The sequence below is a fragment of the Macrosteles quadrilineatus genome, unplaced genomic scaffold (assembly GCF_028750875.1).
Source record: "Macrosteles quadrilineatus isolate MER2022 unplaced genomic scaffold, UCM_ALF_1.0 Scaffold_7__1_contigs__length_78375512, whole genome shotgun sequence".
NCBI classification, from domain to species: Eukaryota; Metazoa; Arthropoda; class Insecta; order Hemiptera; family Cicadellidae; genus Macrosteles; species Macrosteles quadrilineatus.
In genome coordinates this window covers 28,423,851-28,442,392 of record NW_026542600.1, presented here as the reverse complement: position 1 = coordinate 28,442,392, position 18,542 = coordinate 28,423,851, and the positions used below count along the sequence as shown (strand labels likewise).

Sequence of the window (18,542 nt, the reverse complement as noted above, 5' to 3'; positions counted from 1 at the left end):
TCAACTTGATATACGAAGTGATTCTCGAGTTTTTGGATTTATAAGAGATGCTTTTCATACCAGTATGAGAATTAACTTCGTGTTATTCAATAATTCATGTTCTTAATTATTTACTGCTTATAACAAAGAACTGGCAGTCCATTTAAAACGTAAATCATTACTCATATAAGTTCAGTTGTTTTTCCCAAAAACCTTAAATTAAAACACAAAAAATGTAGAGGCGAACAATGTGCTGACCGCATCAGTTACCTGGAACAATGAACTCGTTATTGCTATAAAATTGCCTGCGTTTCTTTCTGGTTGACGATTTAAAATGTTGGTATGTGTGTGTTTTCCCCATAAAGTTGAATTATTTGTTTATTTCAATCATTTCAGTTTATTAGCACGTGTTTTAGAGGACACGAAAAACTACTAGAAAATTATTTTTTAACCAATAATACAGATTAACTTTACATTTGACTAATATGGGATATCCACGAATCTACCTTTTTAAGCGATGTATTTTCAGGTTATTTTCAAGATGTATTTTCTAATCTTACTTGGGATGTTCCACAAGGAGTCGGAAGGAAATAAGGAAATATAACATGGACCATGTAGGACTTTAAGGTTTTTATTGTGAAACACAGTGTCGCAAACATCGTCTCAACAGATTCATCCCTAGCCAATCAGCCGTGGTTTGATATTACTAACTCAACTAATTTACCTCGAAATTCCAAACTACCGCCGTTTGAAATTATATTAAACGCATTTGCAGCACTTTGTTTTTCTATTAACCTGTTATCGAAATTCATATTCGATATTTCATTGGAATTCTCACTGTTTAAAATTTCCTCTAATTTAAGATTTCTTTCTCACTTGTTGTTAAATTTCCTTATTATGAGGGTAAAATTTGATTCATGGTCCTTTCACAGACCATATGCAGTGAATTTTGCTATTCCTTAACTATTAGAAATGTTACATCTAATATAAGTAGTGTAAGTCATTAGTTTAATTAATAACAAATCCTACAAACAACTTTTAAGAGTGCCAAACTTAACTAATATAACCCCCTAAATAAAAACTGTTTTCATTAAGTTATAGCTCAAAGAAGTTATCCTTATCAGCACCAGAACGTTATGAGGACGATATTTTCGTAACAAAGATAGTGTTTTACTAGCCTAGACTGAGAATACCAACTCTCAGCTTAAATCTAAGAATTGATTGCCATTTTCTAACCATGATTCAGCAGACAAACTTTGGTATATAAATTTATTGAGAACAAACTGAGTAAGTTTTATATTACGGATCCATAGGAACTTTTCTGCTGTTTTTTTTTTCACCAACATAAAAAATAACTGTCAAAACTTCATTGACTTCGTTAAAGATTTTATATTAATTTAAGTATGATGTTTATATAAAACTACCTATTACAATGTCATCATGGTAAGACCCAGGCTTGAAACGCTCTTATTTTTTGTTTCATAGTAGGCCTACAAAGGATAAGGATAATTATAAAAAAAAATATCAATCCAATAGTCCTTAAAGTATATTTTCGATGTAAATATATATAAGCAAGTAACGTTTACGCTGAATGGAGGGATTTGAATTTCATACGTCTTGATGAAGTATATCTATAAGTAGTAAATAGTTTTATAGAATCACGGGTGAATTAAAATACTTGGGGATATCAACTTAAATTAATATTCAATAGATGATCAAACAGAACAAACCCATGCACGTTGCCCACGCGTCTGTAGGTTTTTTTTTTGTTACGGGGATATATAAACATTCCTGGTGTTAAATTGAAAACATGGTTATATAAATATTAAATACGTCGTTAGATAAATAAACACTATAAAGCCACAAAGTTATTACAGAGATAGCCTATATGAATGCCAAAGGTCATTTAAGGTATAATTAAATAAGGCCGGAAATCACCTGCATTCATTTTCATCCTTCTGATCCCCTGATTCTTTATGCTGACAGTTCATTTACTAAATTGGTGTGGCAACTGTTGTTTTCCTGTTATAAACTCAGGGAATGAACGTTCATATAAGCTTCATCATATAGTCACAATCCGGGTGAGAAGAGTCTTTATCAAAAATAGTGTCATTTATTTAACTTTAACGCTATGTTGAAAATGTTCGTGTTACTTCTTCCAAAAATTATGAATACCGAAAATTTCAATGAAAATATAAATATGTCTTTCATAAAAAAAACGAGAGGAAGAATGTTTTTTTGTTAATTTAAAATGTTATTATGCTTAGTAAAAAGTAACTGGCATATTTCATAATAATTTTTAAAATAGAGCTACATAATCTATTTAATATATAGATATAATATAATATAAATTATATAGATATATATACATTAACTATAAAAATCTAAAACATCGTTAACAGAGTACCCTTTTAGTAATTATTTTATTTCTAATGACGACATGTTTCGGAGACTAAGTCCATTATCAAGTCATATTTACCAAAACCTCATTCTTTTTAATTAATTCTTTTTTGTAAAGAAAAAAGAATGAGGTTATGGTAAATATGACTTGATAATGGACTTAGTCTCCAAAACATGTCGTCATTAATAATAAAATAATTACTAAAAGGGTACTTTGTTAACGATGGTTTTTATTTTTATTAATATTAGTAGCCCTAAACATGCAAGAAAATAATATATATATATTAATATGTTATTAATTATAATAATGGAATGTTTTGACAATACCATTATATTATAATTGCATGGTCAAAATATTTCATTCCAAGCAATGATTGACTTCCTTCACAATAAACTCTAGTAGTTAAGTTATATTCTGCCTTATTTGAGTCCATCACTCCCTTATTAATACCATCCCTTATTACAGGGCCTCATTTTTTATTTAAAAGGAATGTGATCATCACTTATTTACCCTTCTCTCAGATAAAACCAGTTATAGTTTACTAAACAACTCCAGAAACCTTACCATTTATTAAAATATTGATTGAAACAATGATTTTTGTAATGCCACTAGTTCTTCTTGCCATAAACCATAGTTCAAAGAAAATGTTCTTGTAAAAATGTATTTTTCGTATTTTTTAGCTTCAATTACTCAATATTTCAACATAAATCGCACTAGCATTACGAAACCTCCATACACTCTATCGTACTTTGCCTGAAAAATAAACAAGATTTAATTTCATTTTATTTTAGCATTAAATTAAGTTTAATCTTTTCACGTGTTAACTACACTGTGTTCTTATGCATTTCAATTGCGTCTCTTAACGTAATTCTAACCGTCTAATTGCGCTAAAAAATGTACAAAGAATTATCTGAATTATATTAATTCAAGATGTAAAGTACTTAAAACATGTTTTAATAATCACAAATGGTTTTTATTGGACAAACGAAACTATGGATGTAATTTAATTGTTGTTTAAAAATAAATTTTTAAAACAATAGCTTATAAATTATATTAGAGATGATTAATGCCAAACTTTTAATAGTACGTAAGTTATTTATTGATATTTAAAGTGGTTTGTGAAATAAACTGATTATATGCTTGTCAAATGAAATATGACCAAACACCTAATAAGTCATCTATTGCCGTGTTCATTGTAAAATATACATTATGTTTTCTGAGTTAAATTGTTAAATCTCTATAAATTTCCTACTCAAATTTGCAACTTTACAAACTAATGTACGTAAATTGCAACATATATTCAGCCAAATCATTTTATTATAAATCTTAATTAAAGGTTATAATAAAACTAAACGTTGATTTTTAACTGTTATGATAAAAATATATTAACTATTACTGACTGGAACATTTACGTTTTAAATAAGTGATCGTTCACAATTATGAAGGCTGTTCTTTTCTCCCTTCGTCCGATAATGTTTTACCAAATAATGTATTAGTTGTTAAAAAGATAAATCAGTGTTTGTCTACACCTCTTTTTTGTTATTACATTTTATACATTATACCTTATGAATTAAATCAACACAAAATTACAATAAAAATATTAGTTAGTCTTATTATTACCGTACTTAAAGTAATTACTTGCATTTTGGTCTACTGCATAGCAACAACCGTTAATCTATTTTTTTTAATACAGGACAAGTTTGACAAAAAGATTCTCAGTTAATTAATGGAAACCCTCAGATTCTAAAGCCCCCGTGAAATGTAGTTCAAGCATATAGACTATGTGCTAATACCGTAGTTTAAATGTTATGTTTATTCAAAGCTGTTGTGAAGTAAGTATTATAGAATGCAAACACATTTGATGCATTAAAAATATAAGACAAAACGTATTTATGGGAATAAGGACAGGAAGAATATCACTGTTATCTTTATGTTTTTTTAAACTTATTTGACCATTCAGATAAATATAAAATAAGGATTTGAGGATTTTATTACGTAGAATATAATGGCACTTAAGTAAACTTACTACGATACGAACATTAAACTAATAGTTTTTCTCAAGTTAAGTTGTGAGATTAAACACTACCATTTACACTTAAAATCCATTGCATTAAAAATTAAATTCTTAAATTCGATTGATTTAAAATTAATTTAAACACTAAAAAAACATAAAGTAGCAAAATAAACCCGTAAAACAAAACCAGACAGTGAGTCAGTATTTAATTAGTTTGATAGTTTTAATTGCATTTCTTGAACATGTTGACAGTAACATCAGTAGAGTTTAATCACTGTAGAGATGGATGCGTGTAGCTTTTGGTTAAACTAATCAAAATTGTGCTGTTTAACGAATACGAGATTTTAGCTTTAATTCATTCCAACCCGCTCTAGTATAGTAAACAGTTAGAGGGGAAGGACTGGTGGGCCTGCCGCTTACCTCAATCTCCTTTAAAGTCGAATCGAGGTCCAATTAAAAAGCCGCATGCAAAAGAACGACTGAATGTAGAATATTATTTGGCAAGCGTAAATATTTAAAGGAACATGTAATTAGAAGGTGATGTGCAGTGTAAAGCTCGTTTTATATGTTAATTGCAAAACATCCTGTTCTCAGGTAACGTGTATCATGGATTAAAAAGCTAATTACTGTACAGGAAACATTATAAGTTGTATAACATTCGTTACAACCAAACGAGAATTGAGCATAAACATTTAAGCGAAATTATATACAGTGTGATTGAAAAGTCCCGGAACGGTGTAATATATTTCTTACCATTATAGATAAAGTAATTAAACTTGGTATATCAATCAGAAACATAAATGTCTACTCTTTCAACCTATTATAACTTTTTTTACCCCTTAAAGGGGATGGATCATGACGAGTAAGAAAATACAGCAATATTCTCAAATACAGCAGCATAGGTCGAGTTTTTGAATTAAAGATCTTAGACAACCGAGTCAAACATGGCAGCCATTCAAACACTGTATTTCTTAATTCTGCCATTTTGAATCTTTGGACGGCTGCCATTTGATACCCAGCTGTTATTTTGAGCAAAAATTTGCGGAATTATAGACATTTTTAATTGATTAAATAAAGAAAACTCTAAAAGAAATCTAAAAATAAGCAAGACACATGATCATAATCAAACGTATTTTTAATGCCAAAATCAATATTCATTGGTGTTTTCCTAATAGAAGACCGAAAATCTTTGAGTATAACAAAATAATCCAGTTTTTTTTTTCTGAATAATGTAATGATGACTAGTTACCTTTTGCTTGCTAGATATTCTAGGTCCTGGAAGCTACTGCTAATACTTTGTTACGGAAAGTAAATAAAAGAAACGTCTTATAACACTTAAAACATATATTTACGCTTATACTGTTACTCACAAGACGGTAAATATACAAAAACGATGGTAAGTGGTGATCGATTTCGATTGGACACTCCAATCATCATCAGACCCAATAGGCGAATGACAAGAATCTTGAATGGCGTCCCTACTTATACCCTATTGGCTACCGGAAGCACCGGCCAATACATTTTTATAAGTACAACTGGAATCAAAATGTATTTGTTCATTAATCAACTTATTTCTATCTTTACATTTTTCCTTATAAATATACAATTCCTCCCAAGCATTCATTACATATCCTTTCTTACAATTCTTTAAAATATCTAGACTATCCTCCATTTTTCCTAGTGAGTGCCCATTTTGTAACAGGTGTTGTGCAACATTTGATCTTTCCGGTTTGTTGTTCCTCCACGCAGATATGTGGTTTTTGAAGCGGTTTACGAAGTTCACAGTCTGTCCAATGTAGAAGCTATCACAATCGTTACAATTGATTTTATAGATGCCCGAAGTGTCAAATTTGTTACAATCTTCTATTTTTGGATGCAGTATTTTACTCATGGTGTTCTGAGTCCTGTAGGCTATTGAAACTCCGTATTTCTTGAATCTGTTAGCAGTCCTTTGTGTTGTAGTCCCCGTGTAGCTAAATGTGATATATCTGGTGCTTTCCTCTTTTATCTCTTCTAATGTTGTTCTGCTGTTTAGTGTATTCTGTCTATAGATTTTTCTCCTCGTCTTCCTTGCGATGTCCTCTATCGTCTTGGTTCGAAATCCATTCACTTGGGCGATCTTCTTAATGGTGTCCAGTTCCTCGTAAGGAAATTTCGTCTTACATTTAATTTGAATTGTTTTTTTCTATTCAAATCTTTCTGTTGAAATCTAAAATTGAATGAAAAGATCTTCTTTATAGATGTACCAAGCTTTAAAATTACCTAATATCTTAATTTTTTTCTTTAACCTTATTTTTATCTATTATCTATTAAATATTTTTATAACTAGTTTTCTCCATCTAGTTAGTAATTTAAGTATAGTAGTTTACGCAAAGATTGCGTTAAGATAGTTTTTTAAGACACAAGTAGAAATTTTAAGCTACGAGCCATGGCGAGTGTCTTTAAAACTTATATGAATGTCGTTAAGGATAATTACGCAATAACTCAATAACTCGTTTATTGAACCAAGTAGACACAATTACATGTATAGGTTAGGTCAAAATCATATAATATGCATTTGAATTGAACTTAAAATAATAAAATTAACTTAAACATACTTTTCACAAATCATTCTGTCTAAAGGAAAATTAAGATTCTAGCCGTCAGTCAGGAAGTCACGGACGCTGTAGTAGCATTTATTTAATAGAAAAGATTTTAACTTCCTTTTGAATTTAAGATGGTCTGACTCTGCCTTTAGATTCATTGGAAAGTGGTTAAAGATATTTACTGCATTGAAACGGAGATTTGTTTGAAAAAAGGTTGTACAGTGGACAGGGACTGGAAGATTATAAGAAGTTCTTAAATTGTAAGCATGGTTATGGAAATTGTTGAACTTGTCGATGTTTTGTTTTAGGAATGACAAGGTTTTGTAGATGTAAAGAGATGGAAACGTTAAGATGTTTGCAGTTTGAAAAATGGTTTGCAGGTTTGTCGTCTTTTTAAAGAAAATATAGCTCTAATTGCCCGCTTCTGCGACGGAATAGAAATAAGGTCCACTTATTCTCATACCCCCATATGGGCAAGGCATAGGTAAGATGTGGGAAAATAAGGCCATAATAGGCGGTAAGTAGGACATCAGATTTCGTCGAATTTGCATGGGCGCGGATGGCAAATATTCCTGAACAAACTTTTTTTATTACGTGGTCAATATGATGGTAAAATTTTAACTTGTCGTCTAAAAACAATCCGAGAAATGTTGTGCAACTAATGGGGTGGACAGGATACTCATCTAGATGAAAGCTAAACGATGAGGAAGAACGATCAGAGATGTGGAAATTAAGAAGATGCGTTTTAAGGGAATTGACAGAGAGCAGATTGTCGTCAAACCACTGAGCTAAACTATTGGCCTCTGCAAATGTTAATTGTTCTATGGATTCCACAGCGGGGCCGGACAATGCGAGAGACGTGTCGTCGGCATAAAGGAAAGCCCTGGCCGTTTGGATTCCAGTGTGGAGATCGTTTACAAACAACAGAAACAGAGTAGGGCCAAGAATGGAACCCTGGGGCACACCACTCAATGTAGGACGTTCGGGTGAGTTATATTGTCGTAATCCATGTTCATCAACGGACGACACCCTTACGCATTGCCTCCTTCCCTTCAAATAAGAGCAGAACCACTCTAGAGCCAAGCCTCTGATTCCAATACTTTTCATTTTCTCAAGCAGGAGGTCATGATTTACTGAGTCGAAAGCCTTGCTCAGATCAAAGAACAGGCCTGCAGAACAGTTCCCCTCATCAAGAGCACTCACGATGTCACCAATGAGAGCAAACATCGCACTGGTGGTAGATTTATTTTTTACAAAGCCATGTTGGGATTCACTAATTATTTCATGTTTTTGTAGCAATTTTGTTAGGCGCAATAATACTACTTTTTCAAACACTTCAGATATAGCTGTCAAAACGGATATAGGCCGATAGTTGTTGAGATCTTTAAAGTCACCTTTTTTAAATACTGGTCTGACTATTGCAAGCTTTAGGGAGTCGGGAAAACAACCAGAAGAAAAGGAAAAAATTATCAGGTGGCTGATGGGTTTTGCCAGTAAGTCAGTGATATTCTTTAACATTCTAACAGATATTTCATCGACTCCAGTTGAGTTTTTGTTTTTCAGGGTTGCTATTACTTCTTTTATTTCTTTCTCAGATGTAGGGTGGAAGAAAAAAGATTCCTTTGGCTGTTCAGCTACGGGTTTTCTACATGTTTTTACTGATTTATCATTGTGCTTCACAAAGTAGTCATTGAATTTGTTGGCAATGTTTAAGGGGTCGTGGGTCAGTTCTCCATCAATGTCTCTAATACGCATATCATCAAATTTATTATTCTTTATTGGCCTTCTGCTGTTAATAATTTGCCAAATCACTTTTGATTTATTATCAGCTGACTGGATTTGGTGTAATATCTCATTAGATTTTTTTTCTTTTATAACAGAACGGTAGCGACATTTTTGCCTTCTGTAATATTCACGCATGAAATGAGTTGACTCTAGATCCTTTGTTCTGTGGTAAAGACTGCAGAGCTCACTCCTAATATTCAACGCTTGAGGGCTAAGGGTAGTTTTCCAATTTTTTTTATTTATGACCTTCTTTGTCAATTTCGGGAAGGATATGTCGAAATAGTATTTTACTTTGTCGATGAATAAATTGTATTTTAGATTCATGTCGTCTGAACTGAATACATCTAGCCAAGTTTCTTCAGAAAGGTGGAACCTGAAAACGTTTAAGTTTGCCTCATCAAGCCTCCTACTAACCTTGTATCTGATTTCATTAATGTTTTCAGGGGGAGAAGTTTTTATGGAGATCACTTGTGCGTGGTGGTCTGGCAAAGTGGTAACCATGACTGAGCCTTTTGCCTCCACGTCGTTAGTAAAGATAGGGTCTATTAAGGATCTAGAGCCCAAGGCTTCTCTTGTATATGATTTGATCACGTTGTCTAAGTTAAAACACTTCATTAATGAGGCAAGTCTTTGACTTTGAAATTTTTCTTTAGAGAGATCAATGTTAAGATCTCCCATGATAACTACTTTTGCATGTTTATGGACGTATTTGTTTAGACATTCTAAAATCGTGTCAAAAAAATCATTATAATAATTATACGCGAGTTGCATACTCTATTTTACCTACGACCGTTCCTTCATTACGAAAAATCACTACTAATAACTTCCAAAAGAGGTTTTTGTTTATCACTTTTCATTGCCACTGATTGTGATACAACGACATATTGTTCCAGCCACTTACTCATTGTTTAATCAATTAAATTAGTCTTAACAGCTGATAAGATGGCGTATTACAATTTTACTTAATTTCTCTCAAATCTTGAACCTAATTGATCTATTACTCGTGTTGCCAAGTAAAACAATAATGCTGTTAAGTAAGTAAACAATGATGTTGAGTGAATCTTTTCGATTATAGAAACTAATATGAAACGCTAGTTTAAAAAGCGGTCGTAGGTAAAATAGATAACATACCTGTATCTACATCAATATGATTAGGAATGGGGAAAATAGAATTAGCAAAACGTAGGCTTGAGCTACACTCATCTCCATTCATACTTGGCTTAAAATACCTACTTTGTATGGTTGCCATTTCATTGAAAACATAAAGTAAACTTTGAAACAAAACCTTCGATTGTTTAAGTAGAGGAGTATGAAGTCGTATAGATATATCTGAACATATTACTGGCTGAATCGTTTTTCCTTTGCATTAATATTACTTTAAGTGCCTGTCACTATAGACTACTGATCTTTGAAACAGAATGGTCTGCAATGTTGTTAACGGTCTCCCACCGAGTCGGCTTCGATTTTCGGCACATCCACAAAACGATTATGATGGATTTGTACTGTTTCCCCATAAAAGCTTTTGAATTTACTTAATTATAAAATTCAATCGGCGTAGACTCAGTAAGGTGTTTTGGATGGACTATGGATTTTTTTCTAGAATGTGATGAGTGGAATCTGTGTGGAATCAGCATGTGTCAGGCCAACGCAGCAAGTGAGATAAAATATTTGGCAAGTTTATGGTAAGTAAGTAAATCTCGGCCAAAGAAAATTATTTATCCTTATGGCGATTGAAAGGTATAGTGATGATTTATTCCTTACTTTACCTTGTATTTGATCCAGAAATTAATGTTTTTTTCAGTATTTTTTATGTTATAACCAGTGGGTTTAACAATATCCTTTTTCTATTTAGCCTTAGGCGACTTTAGATTTTAGTTATCTTTATGTATCTTGTAGAAATCAATGCACACTAAGAAATTCGCAAATAATTTAGCTTGATAACATCCCAATAATGCTTGGATCCATATTAATACATAATCCAAATCTGTATTCCGTTTCTTGTAATACAATAAGTTATTCAAAGAGGTTACTCTTGAATGTATAAGCTATTTCCCATATAAATAAAACTAGATAATAATATAACTATATACAAAGTATGAGTATATTTGCTCTTTTGAATTTTCCACGTAACCAATAACCAAACAGAAACAGTTCGGTATATTAAATACATTAAAAACCCATTTTTTACCCCATAAACCCCCGTTCCCATGTTCCGATCATGCTGGTTCGAAAACTGGTTCGAATTACGTAGGCTTAAACGTTTGTACCAATATTCATAAAAATCTGATGGTTTTGCTAGAATTACAGCATGCAAAATGTAGGGTCAGTACCACCAACGGGGTGGTTAAAACTAGTAAAGTGTTTAGAACATAAATTACACTGTAAGTAAATAGTTTACTATCTAAATTCAAGCAAACAGTAAGTGTTGTTAGTGGTTAAACAAATAGTTTTAACAGAGAGTCCAACAATGATTGTTGTTGCGATGTTGCTCACACAATAGCTAGTAAGCTATGGAAAAGTTATCTCAAGTAGGTACTACACTGAAACTCCACATAATTGGGCATGTCTAAGTGTACTGAATAATATAATTAAATAAATTTAAATCGCACGTACCTTTTTAACTGCATATGTCATATGAATCAGTTTCGGTACGCATGCGATTCCGTTTATTCACTACAAGACTTTTTTTCATAATCAAAAAGTTTGGTTGGTTAGTTTAGTTTCATTTTAGAATTGCTATATGCTTGGACTAGGCTAATTGTTGAAAATATCAGAATCGAAATAAAAAGGTAGTGGTAGTGAACTAACGGAAACAAACTAACGTTTTTCTGTCGAAGTTTTTTTTCGTAGATATAGTTTTATTTTTTATATAATCTAAACCCAAAACTACATTTCAGCAGTCTCGTCTTCATGAAGAGTACCCACTCAGTATTTAATAAAAAATTTTGTTGATCACTGTGGCAAAAATTATGTGTAATTGAGATAAGTTTGCCTTTTTTTAAATATATAAGTGATCTGAATCAAAATGGTTGATTCAATGTTTTTATCAATTGAAACATAGTTTTACATAGAATTAACCACGCTGTATGCATAGCTTTTTAGCTTATAATTTTGAATCATTTAGGACCGTTAAAATAATTCTTTATGGGAGCAGACAATTATAATAAAATTATGACCACCAACAGTCCTAAAGAATTTGAATGAGATGAGTGAAAACGAAGCATATGATCAATTAGAGGTAAATAAATATTTTACACACGATTAGTTTGTTTTCGCAAAGTTATCTGTAGCATAGCGTAGTCCAATAATAATAATAATAAAATATGTTGAATCTGAATCTTGAATCATTGAATAAATTAAGGTGCTCTTTTATCCTAGAATTGACTATGGAAAGGAAACTCATGCCAATAGATAGTTTAAATATCTCGCCGCAGCACACCTGCAGACTAAGCAAATTTCTATTTACCTGGATAGATTTTCACTCAAATATTTCCTTAAATTTGTTAATTCCTTATTAAATAACATTAATTTTAATTATTACTTAGATTTTATAATACGGGGAAGGTAATCAGGTGTCTTTTTTTAATTTAATTGTGGATAGCTTAATAAGAAATAAAAGAAATCGTCAAATTTTATCAAACATTATCCATTAGAAGGATGCTACAATAGTTTATTTACTCTCCATATAAAAAAAAAGAAATATCCTCTTGTTTTAATTTCTCTGTAACAGTAAGGCATACAACACGCTTCAAAATACTAAACTATTGATTTTAAGTTAAGGAATTCTATAAACAATAAGTGAAGATTTGGTTCAAGGCCATAGCAATAGTAAAAAATCTAATTTCCCCTTATTAAACCCCCCATAAATCCTATATGATTTTTACTAACAAACGTATTGTTAAGCATGGAAAATTAACAAATCAATTTTAACACTACAATCGAGCCAGAGTCTGAATACTTACAAACCACCCCGCACTACTAATTCCATAGCTCGATCATGCTAGTTCGATAACTCGTTCGAACAAACGTAGGTTTACACGTTTGTACCAAATTTCTAGAAAATCGGATAGATTTCTAGAGTTATCGTACTAATGGACATATGATTTTGACCGGAGGGTGTTTTTGGCCTCCAGAGACCTCAAAACGAAAATGTAAATCGATCCGGGTCTAGGTCTTACCATGAAACCTACGGTAATAGTTTATTTCCTACTATGGGGAATTCGCTAGAGTCTAGATATGAGAAGAAGTCCACTGCAGTAACTAATACAAGGTAAAACAATCACTACTAAAAGTAGGTAGGTATGCTACAATTGGAAGATCAATCAATTGCATTTAATACCTCTTTCTTATTTATTATAATAATCTCAGTTGTTTAAAGATTATCTTTAAAAGATTATACTATTGTTTCCAGCTTAAACATTTCATATATACATAGGTTTGTTCATGATTTAAAAATATAATGCAAAAAAATGCATGGGAGCTAATATATGCAGGGCTCTTGATACCCAAAGTTATGCCAACACTCAGTAGTAGGCCTAGTCGTATAACGGAAAAGGACAATTTTTTTGTATACAATTTAGACTCTAACCTGGTATAAACCCTTAAGCATTTAAACATTAAACATTAAACCTAGAACATTATTGTGATTTTAGCTTTAAGATGCATTGGAATTTCTATTATGCCTCTTTGTAGAGGTCAGTCTGATATCTCATAATTAGATATATAAATTGCAGTCATTCAGCAATGCAAAATCTAAAAGGTTGGTAAAATGGTAGTAAAGCATTGGCTCTTAGTGGTCTTTTATAAATTTTAAATACGATATAAGAAGTCTCACCTCCCGAATATAGTAATGTGATCAGTTAAATGTTTTACCTGATCCACTAAATGAATGGAATGCCTCTGATGACAGGATAGTTATTTGCTAGTTATTAACACCAGTTGTCTAATAATAACAAATATATGTCTCAATATGCATTTATTGGTATAATACTTGATATAGTACAGCGTTTAGTAATACATGAAATAATCGATAAACTCTAAATAAATACATTCTAAAAGAGTTTTACTCAGGAAATATTACTAACGCCAAGAAATGGGTAACGTTTTGTTTAACACCCTGCCACCATCCCCTGAAGAAAAGTGTGAGTAATTTGTTTTAGTGTTGTTTTCAGGAAGAGCTTTATAATAACCAGGCATCTTCAGCGACAAGCGAACCTTATTAGCTATGAAACAGTACAGTCTCCAGGTGTTAAAAATATTTATGATGTTAAGACGACATACAAATGTTTCGTGAAGTCATGTGTTAAAATTGTTTTCTTTTTTATTTCGTTAATAGTATTCCCTTTGCTTGGCGGCATTGAATTATTTTTTGGGCATGTCACTATAAGTCGACGTATTATTAACCATTGACATCGATAATTAGTGGGTTAAAACCATTGTTAGTTTTTGATAGTTTCGATTCTGATCCCGCAGGAAATACTCTAGTTTAACCACAATAATACTTGGGTTTGGCTTAAAACTATGTTAGACAATATCTTACTACGTTAATTTTTGTTATACATAATTTATTTTAAATAGCTTGTACATCTTTTCATTTATGTCACTACATTTTAGATTTTTTAGTGTGCTGCCAACTACTTTGTTTTAAGTTAAAGTGCCTGCCACAAACCGCCGTAGAAATATAGGACATTACGAAATCTTTGTTCAAAAAAAGAAAAAAATGTAAATTATTTGTTTGTTAGCCTTATATTGTATCAATTGGACCTCACCGACAAGTTTTATAAACTTGGTGAGGCCAAGCTGTTGTAATTTTCATAATAAATATATTTGTATTTGTATTTGTATTTTTATCTGATTATTTAGTTGAAATACTAGTTTGTTTTGCATGAATAGTAACAATTAAGTTTGTAAACAACCATTTCTTTGCAAATAGACGATATAAGTTGAATTAGACAGAAATAAGATCTATGGTTGGCATCCTTAAGTAAGTTGAAGCATTATAAATCAATACAATCAATGTTTGGATGCTAATCGCTCTGTATTGTGTAAATACTGAATAAAAAGCAGGGCACATTGCCGGATATCGCAGCAAACGTGTAAACAACTGTTTCTTTTTCAAAGAGAGCGGGTTGGTAATTAAGGGGAATTTTGTGATGTAAAAAGCACACGATATAATTGTTTTTGCTGTTAAAATCTTGGTGAAACCATAGACTATTTTATAAACCTATTCTTATCATTTTTTTCTACCTAAAACCGTAAAAATTTACTCTTTTTCTGTATAACTTCAAAAAAGCGTATACATTAAAGTTAGGGATGATTGTATATCTTACCATAGTAACAGGACTGATGGAGCCAAAACTTCGAATGTAGAGTTCACAATAGACTGTTGTAGCGTTATCTGAAAAAATGGTTAACAATGAGTTAAATTTATTTAACATGGGAAATATGTCCAGCATTGTATACAAATTACGAATACAAATTATGTTTTGGTTTGGACCCCATCTAATGACACAAATATTTTATTCACGATCTTTAAAGTTGATGTCTAAGGTAACCGTTGCTTGATCAAAAGATCTGCTTTAATCTGGTCAAATTAGAGGAGAAGGAGAAAAAGGCGAAGATTGATCAACATGAGATTCTTATTTTATTCTCTGTTTTTCAGGTTCTCTGTTTTCTATATCTTTGTGATCTATCGACTAGAGAAACCTCAATTTAAAATAAATTATGCATTTACTTTTGTAAGTTGTTGGTCTTTGAATTGAAATATAATACCACTTTACCGTTATTATTTCGTTTCTAAATAACTTCTCAATAATACATGTTATGAATTTTACGGAGGGTAAATAAAATACACCTAATGACAGTTAAAATATGTATTTACATCAATACTGTTTCTCATAATGTTTTTTTTTATTTTGCCTATTGGGTCCGATAGTAATTGGAGTGTCCAATAAAAATCGATCACCATGACCGAATTTATATATATATTAACTGTCTTGTCAAAGCAGTAAAAGTGTAAATATACCTTTCAAGTATTATTAATCTTTTTTGCTTTCCGTAGTTATTAAACAGTTTTAACAAAACACGCAGATTTGTAAACTTTGTGACTAATTTTTGTCTAAACACAACAACTAGTCAAGTGGTTATTCGATGTAAGTCTAAACCTCAAAACTTGTTGAACATGTTATTTATTGAGTACTAAGTATGTGACTGATTCCATATTTATTCCAAAAATGAATAATTACTTAAATTATATTTTACGTTACAATATAGGTTTACAGAATAGCAAATTAGTAAGCCATCTACAAAACGAAAATAAAACTAAGAATCGTGAACCTAAGGTCATCGTTTATAGTTCATACAACAAAACTAGATACTCTTATATTCAACATAGTTTATTTTACGTTTTCTCAGTTTTTAACTAGCTGTTTTAACTGTTAACTTACATTTTTAAGTGTAGGCCTATTATTAGTAGATCTGTATACTGTACAGTACTTACTAAGATGGTTTGTAGGAGTTGCTCTTCTATCGTAATCCTTCTTCAGCAAACTGTCCAGGATTTGAAGGTGGTCAACTTTTGCACAGTACCTAAAACAAGATGTATCTATGAATTATTACAATACATCTATCCGTCCAACGCAGTCAGGGTCTTTAAGAACTGGTTTTCTAATATTGGTTAGGCTCTATTGCCGGAAATTATCATTTTGTGTTAAAAATGTTTCAACTATGTATATTAGTTTGATTTGGTGATCAACGGCACAGAGCACTGCTAAACACGTCTAATATAAACTTAGATGATATCTATAGCCCGGCAGGCTAATCTGTCACGGAATTGCGATACTGTGATTTGGAAGTGAAAACTGGAACTTTACACTCGACAAATGTGTTATACTATGTCTAAATTTTATAAACTCAGTTTCGATAAATCGAAAGTTTCAATAGTAGGGCTACTTGGTTTTCAGGTAACTTAGAGTTGTATCCTTAGCAAATGTTTTTCCTGGTGATAAAAATTATTTTTTTTATAGTAATTGCGTAGATTACTGTAAAATCCACTAGCATTTGGTTTTATATTATATGAAACACCTAAAAGCGTATAATGGACTTTGAAAGTCAAAAACAGCCATATTCAGGGGTTTGCCAAGGACTAATGTGGACTGACCAAGTGTAGCCTGGAGTTTTAAGAACAATAAAGATTGAAAAATGTGTCAATTTTATAAACTTGATCAACCACACTAGTTCAGTTACATATTATTTTTAATCTCTTATTAAAATACCAAACCCTCTTAGTGGGAAAGACATTTTAGTGTAAAGGACCCAAAACGCACTACTGTATTTTGATAATTAAAGGAAAGTTATCTACCTCCTATCCTCTTAAGTTATCTAGCTAGCTGTGTAATTCGACCTCACAGCTACTTTTCAGGGAGGGGTTGAGTTAAAAAGAAATAGCAGGGGCGTTGATGGGTCGGCCCAAACTCTTGGTTTAAGTAATAAAAACATTCCAAGATCAATCATTTACACCAAATCACCCTCAAAATTTTAGACGTACTCTTTTTTTATATCGCCATTTATGGACATACAATACGATTGTAAATTATTATTAGCTACAAGGTCATATCAGTCTTTGTCTCGTGAAAATATTTAAACAAATCAACAATTTTTTTTATAAAGTTTAATATAGTAGTTTTCATTACTAGACTGGAAAGTGACTCATTGCGGGGAGAGATGGCATTTTCGCGCGAGGCGAAGCCGAGCGCTGGAAACGCCATCGTGCCCCGCAATGACACTTTCGAGGCGAGTATTGAACATTATTTTTCATTACGATACCGAAAACTTATAAAAACATGAAAATTTTCGTTTATTTAACTTAGTATTAAGAGAAAAAACCGAACTAATGAAAAAAAACTCAACTCTGAATTATTAATAAGTGCACGGAAAAAACTCATAACGCTAACTTTCCGTGTGTATGTACCTCGACATAAGCACGGAAACTTAACGTTATGAGTTTTTTCCGTGCACTTATTAATAATTGCATGGCCAATAGTTTGAGGAAAAACAGACTATTTTGGGTAAAAAAAAGTATCTTTATTAAATTAACTACAGAACAAGCTGATGAATAAACAAATAAAGAAAGAGACCTTTGATGATTACATAGGATCAACACGCTGATAAATCTTTATTAATGAAAATGAAAATGTATGTTAAAGTCGCAGTTTTGATTTTCACTTATGTTTAACATTTTTTGTGGTAGCTTTAGGTTTTTTCTCATTTCTGCAACATTGACTTCCGAGTGTGTTCCATCAACTTTATTATTTTCTTGAATGAAATTGCGATTTTGCACAGTATCTTCTTCTGATGAAATTACATCGTCGATTGTAAAATATTGTTTTGAAACCAGATTCACCTCTTCATCATTGTTAGAAATGTTATTGAGTGGCAGTGAATCCAAAGAGGAATTGTTGTAATTTGAAATTGAATTAGTAATGTCTCTGATTGGAAGTAAATTCAAAGAGGAATTGTTTTGATTTGAGATTGAAGTACTTGGTTTTGAAAAAAGTTTTTTAGACACATCAATTTTTCTATTTATGGACTCCTCAATGTAACCTTCAGCAACGGTTGCACTTTTCCAGCCTCCGTGCCTCTTGAGTGTGAGTAAATCCGCTCCCCCTTCCACCAGCATTGACGCGGATGTGCGTCGAATAGCATGACCTGTGTAGGATTCAGGCTGTTCTAGCTTAAGGTACTGGGCGACCTTTTTGGGAACATCCGAAATCGTATGACT

At 31.8% G+C, this 18,542-nt stretch overlaps 1 protein-coding gene across 1 annotated transcript in view; it reads right to left on the bottom strand.

Annotated features, from left to right (window-relative positions):
• LOC128998154 (glycine receptor subunit alpha-2-like) overlaps nt 1-18,542 on the bottom strand; it is a 194,505-nt gene that overhangs the window by 32,884 nt on the left and 143,079 nt on the right. Inside the window, exons 2-3 of the mRNA XM_054424163.1 lie at nt 16,263-16,351; nt 15,094-15,161 (exon numbers count right to left, since the gene is read on the bottom strand). Of these exons, the coding sequence (XP_054280138.1) occupies nt 15,094-15,161; nt 16,263-16,351 (157 nt within the window). The remainder of the gene's footprint in view (nt 1-15,093; nt 15,162-16,262; nt 16,352-18,542) is intronic.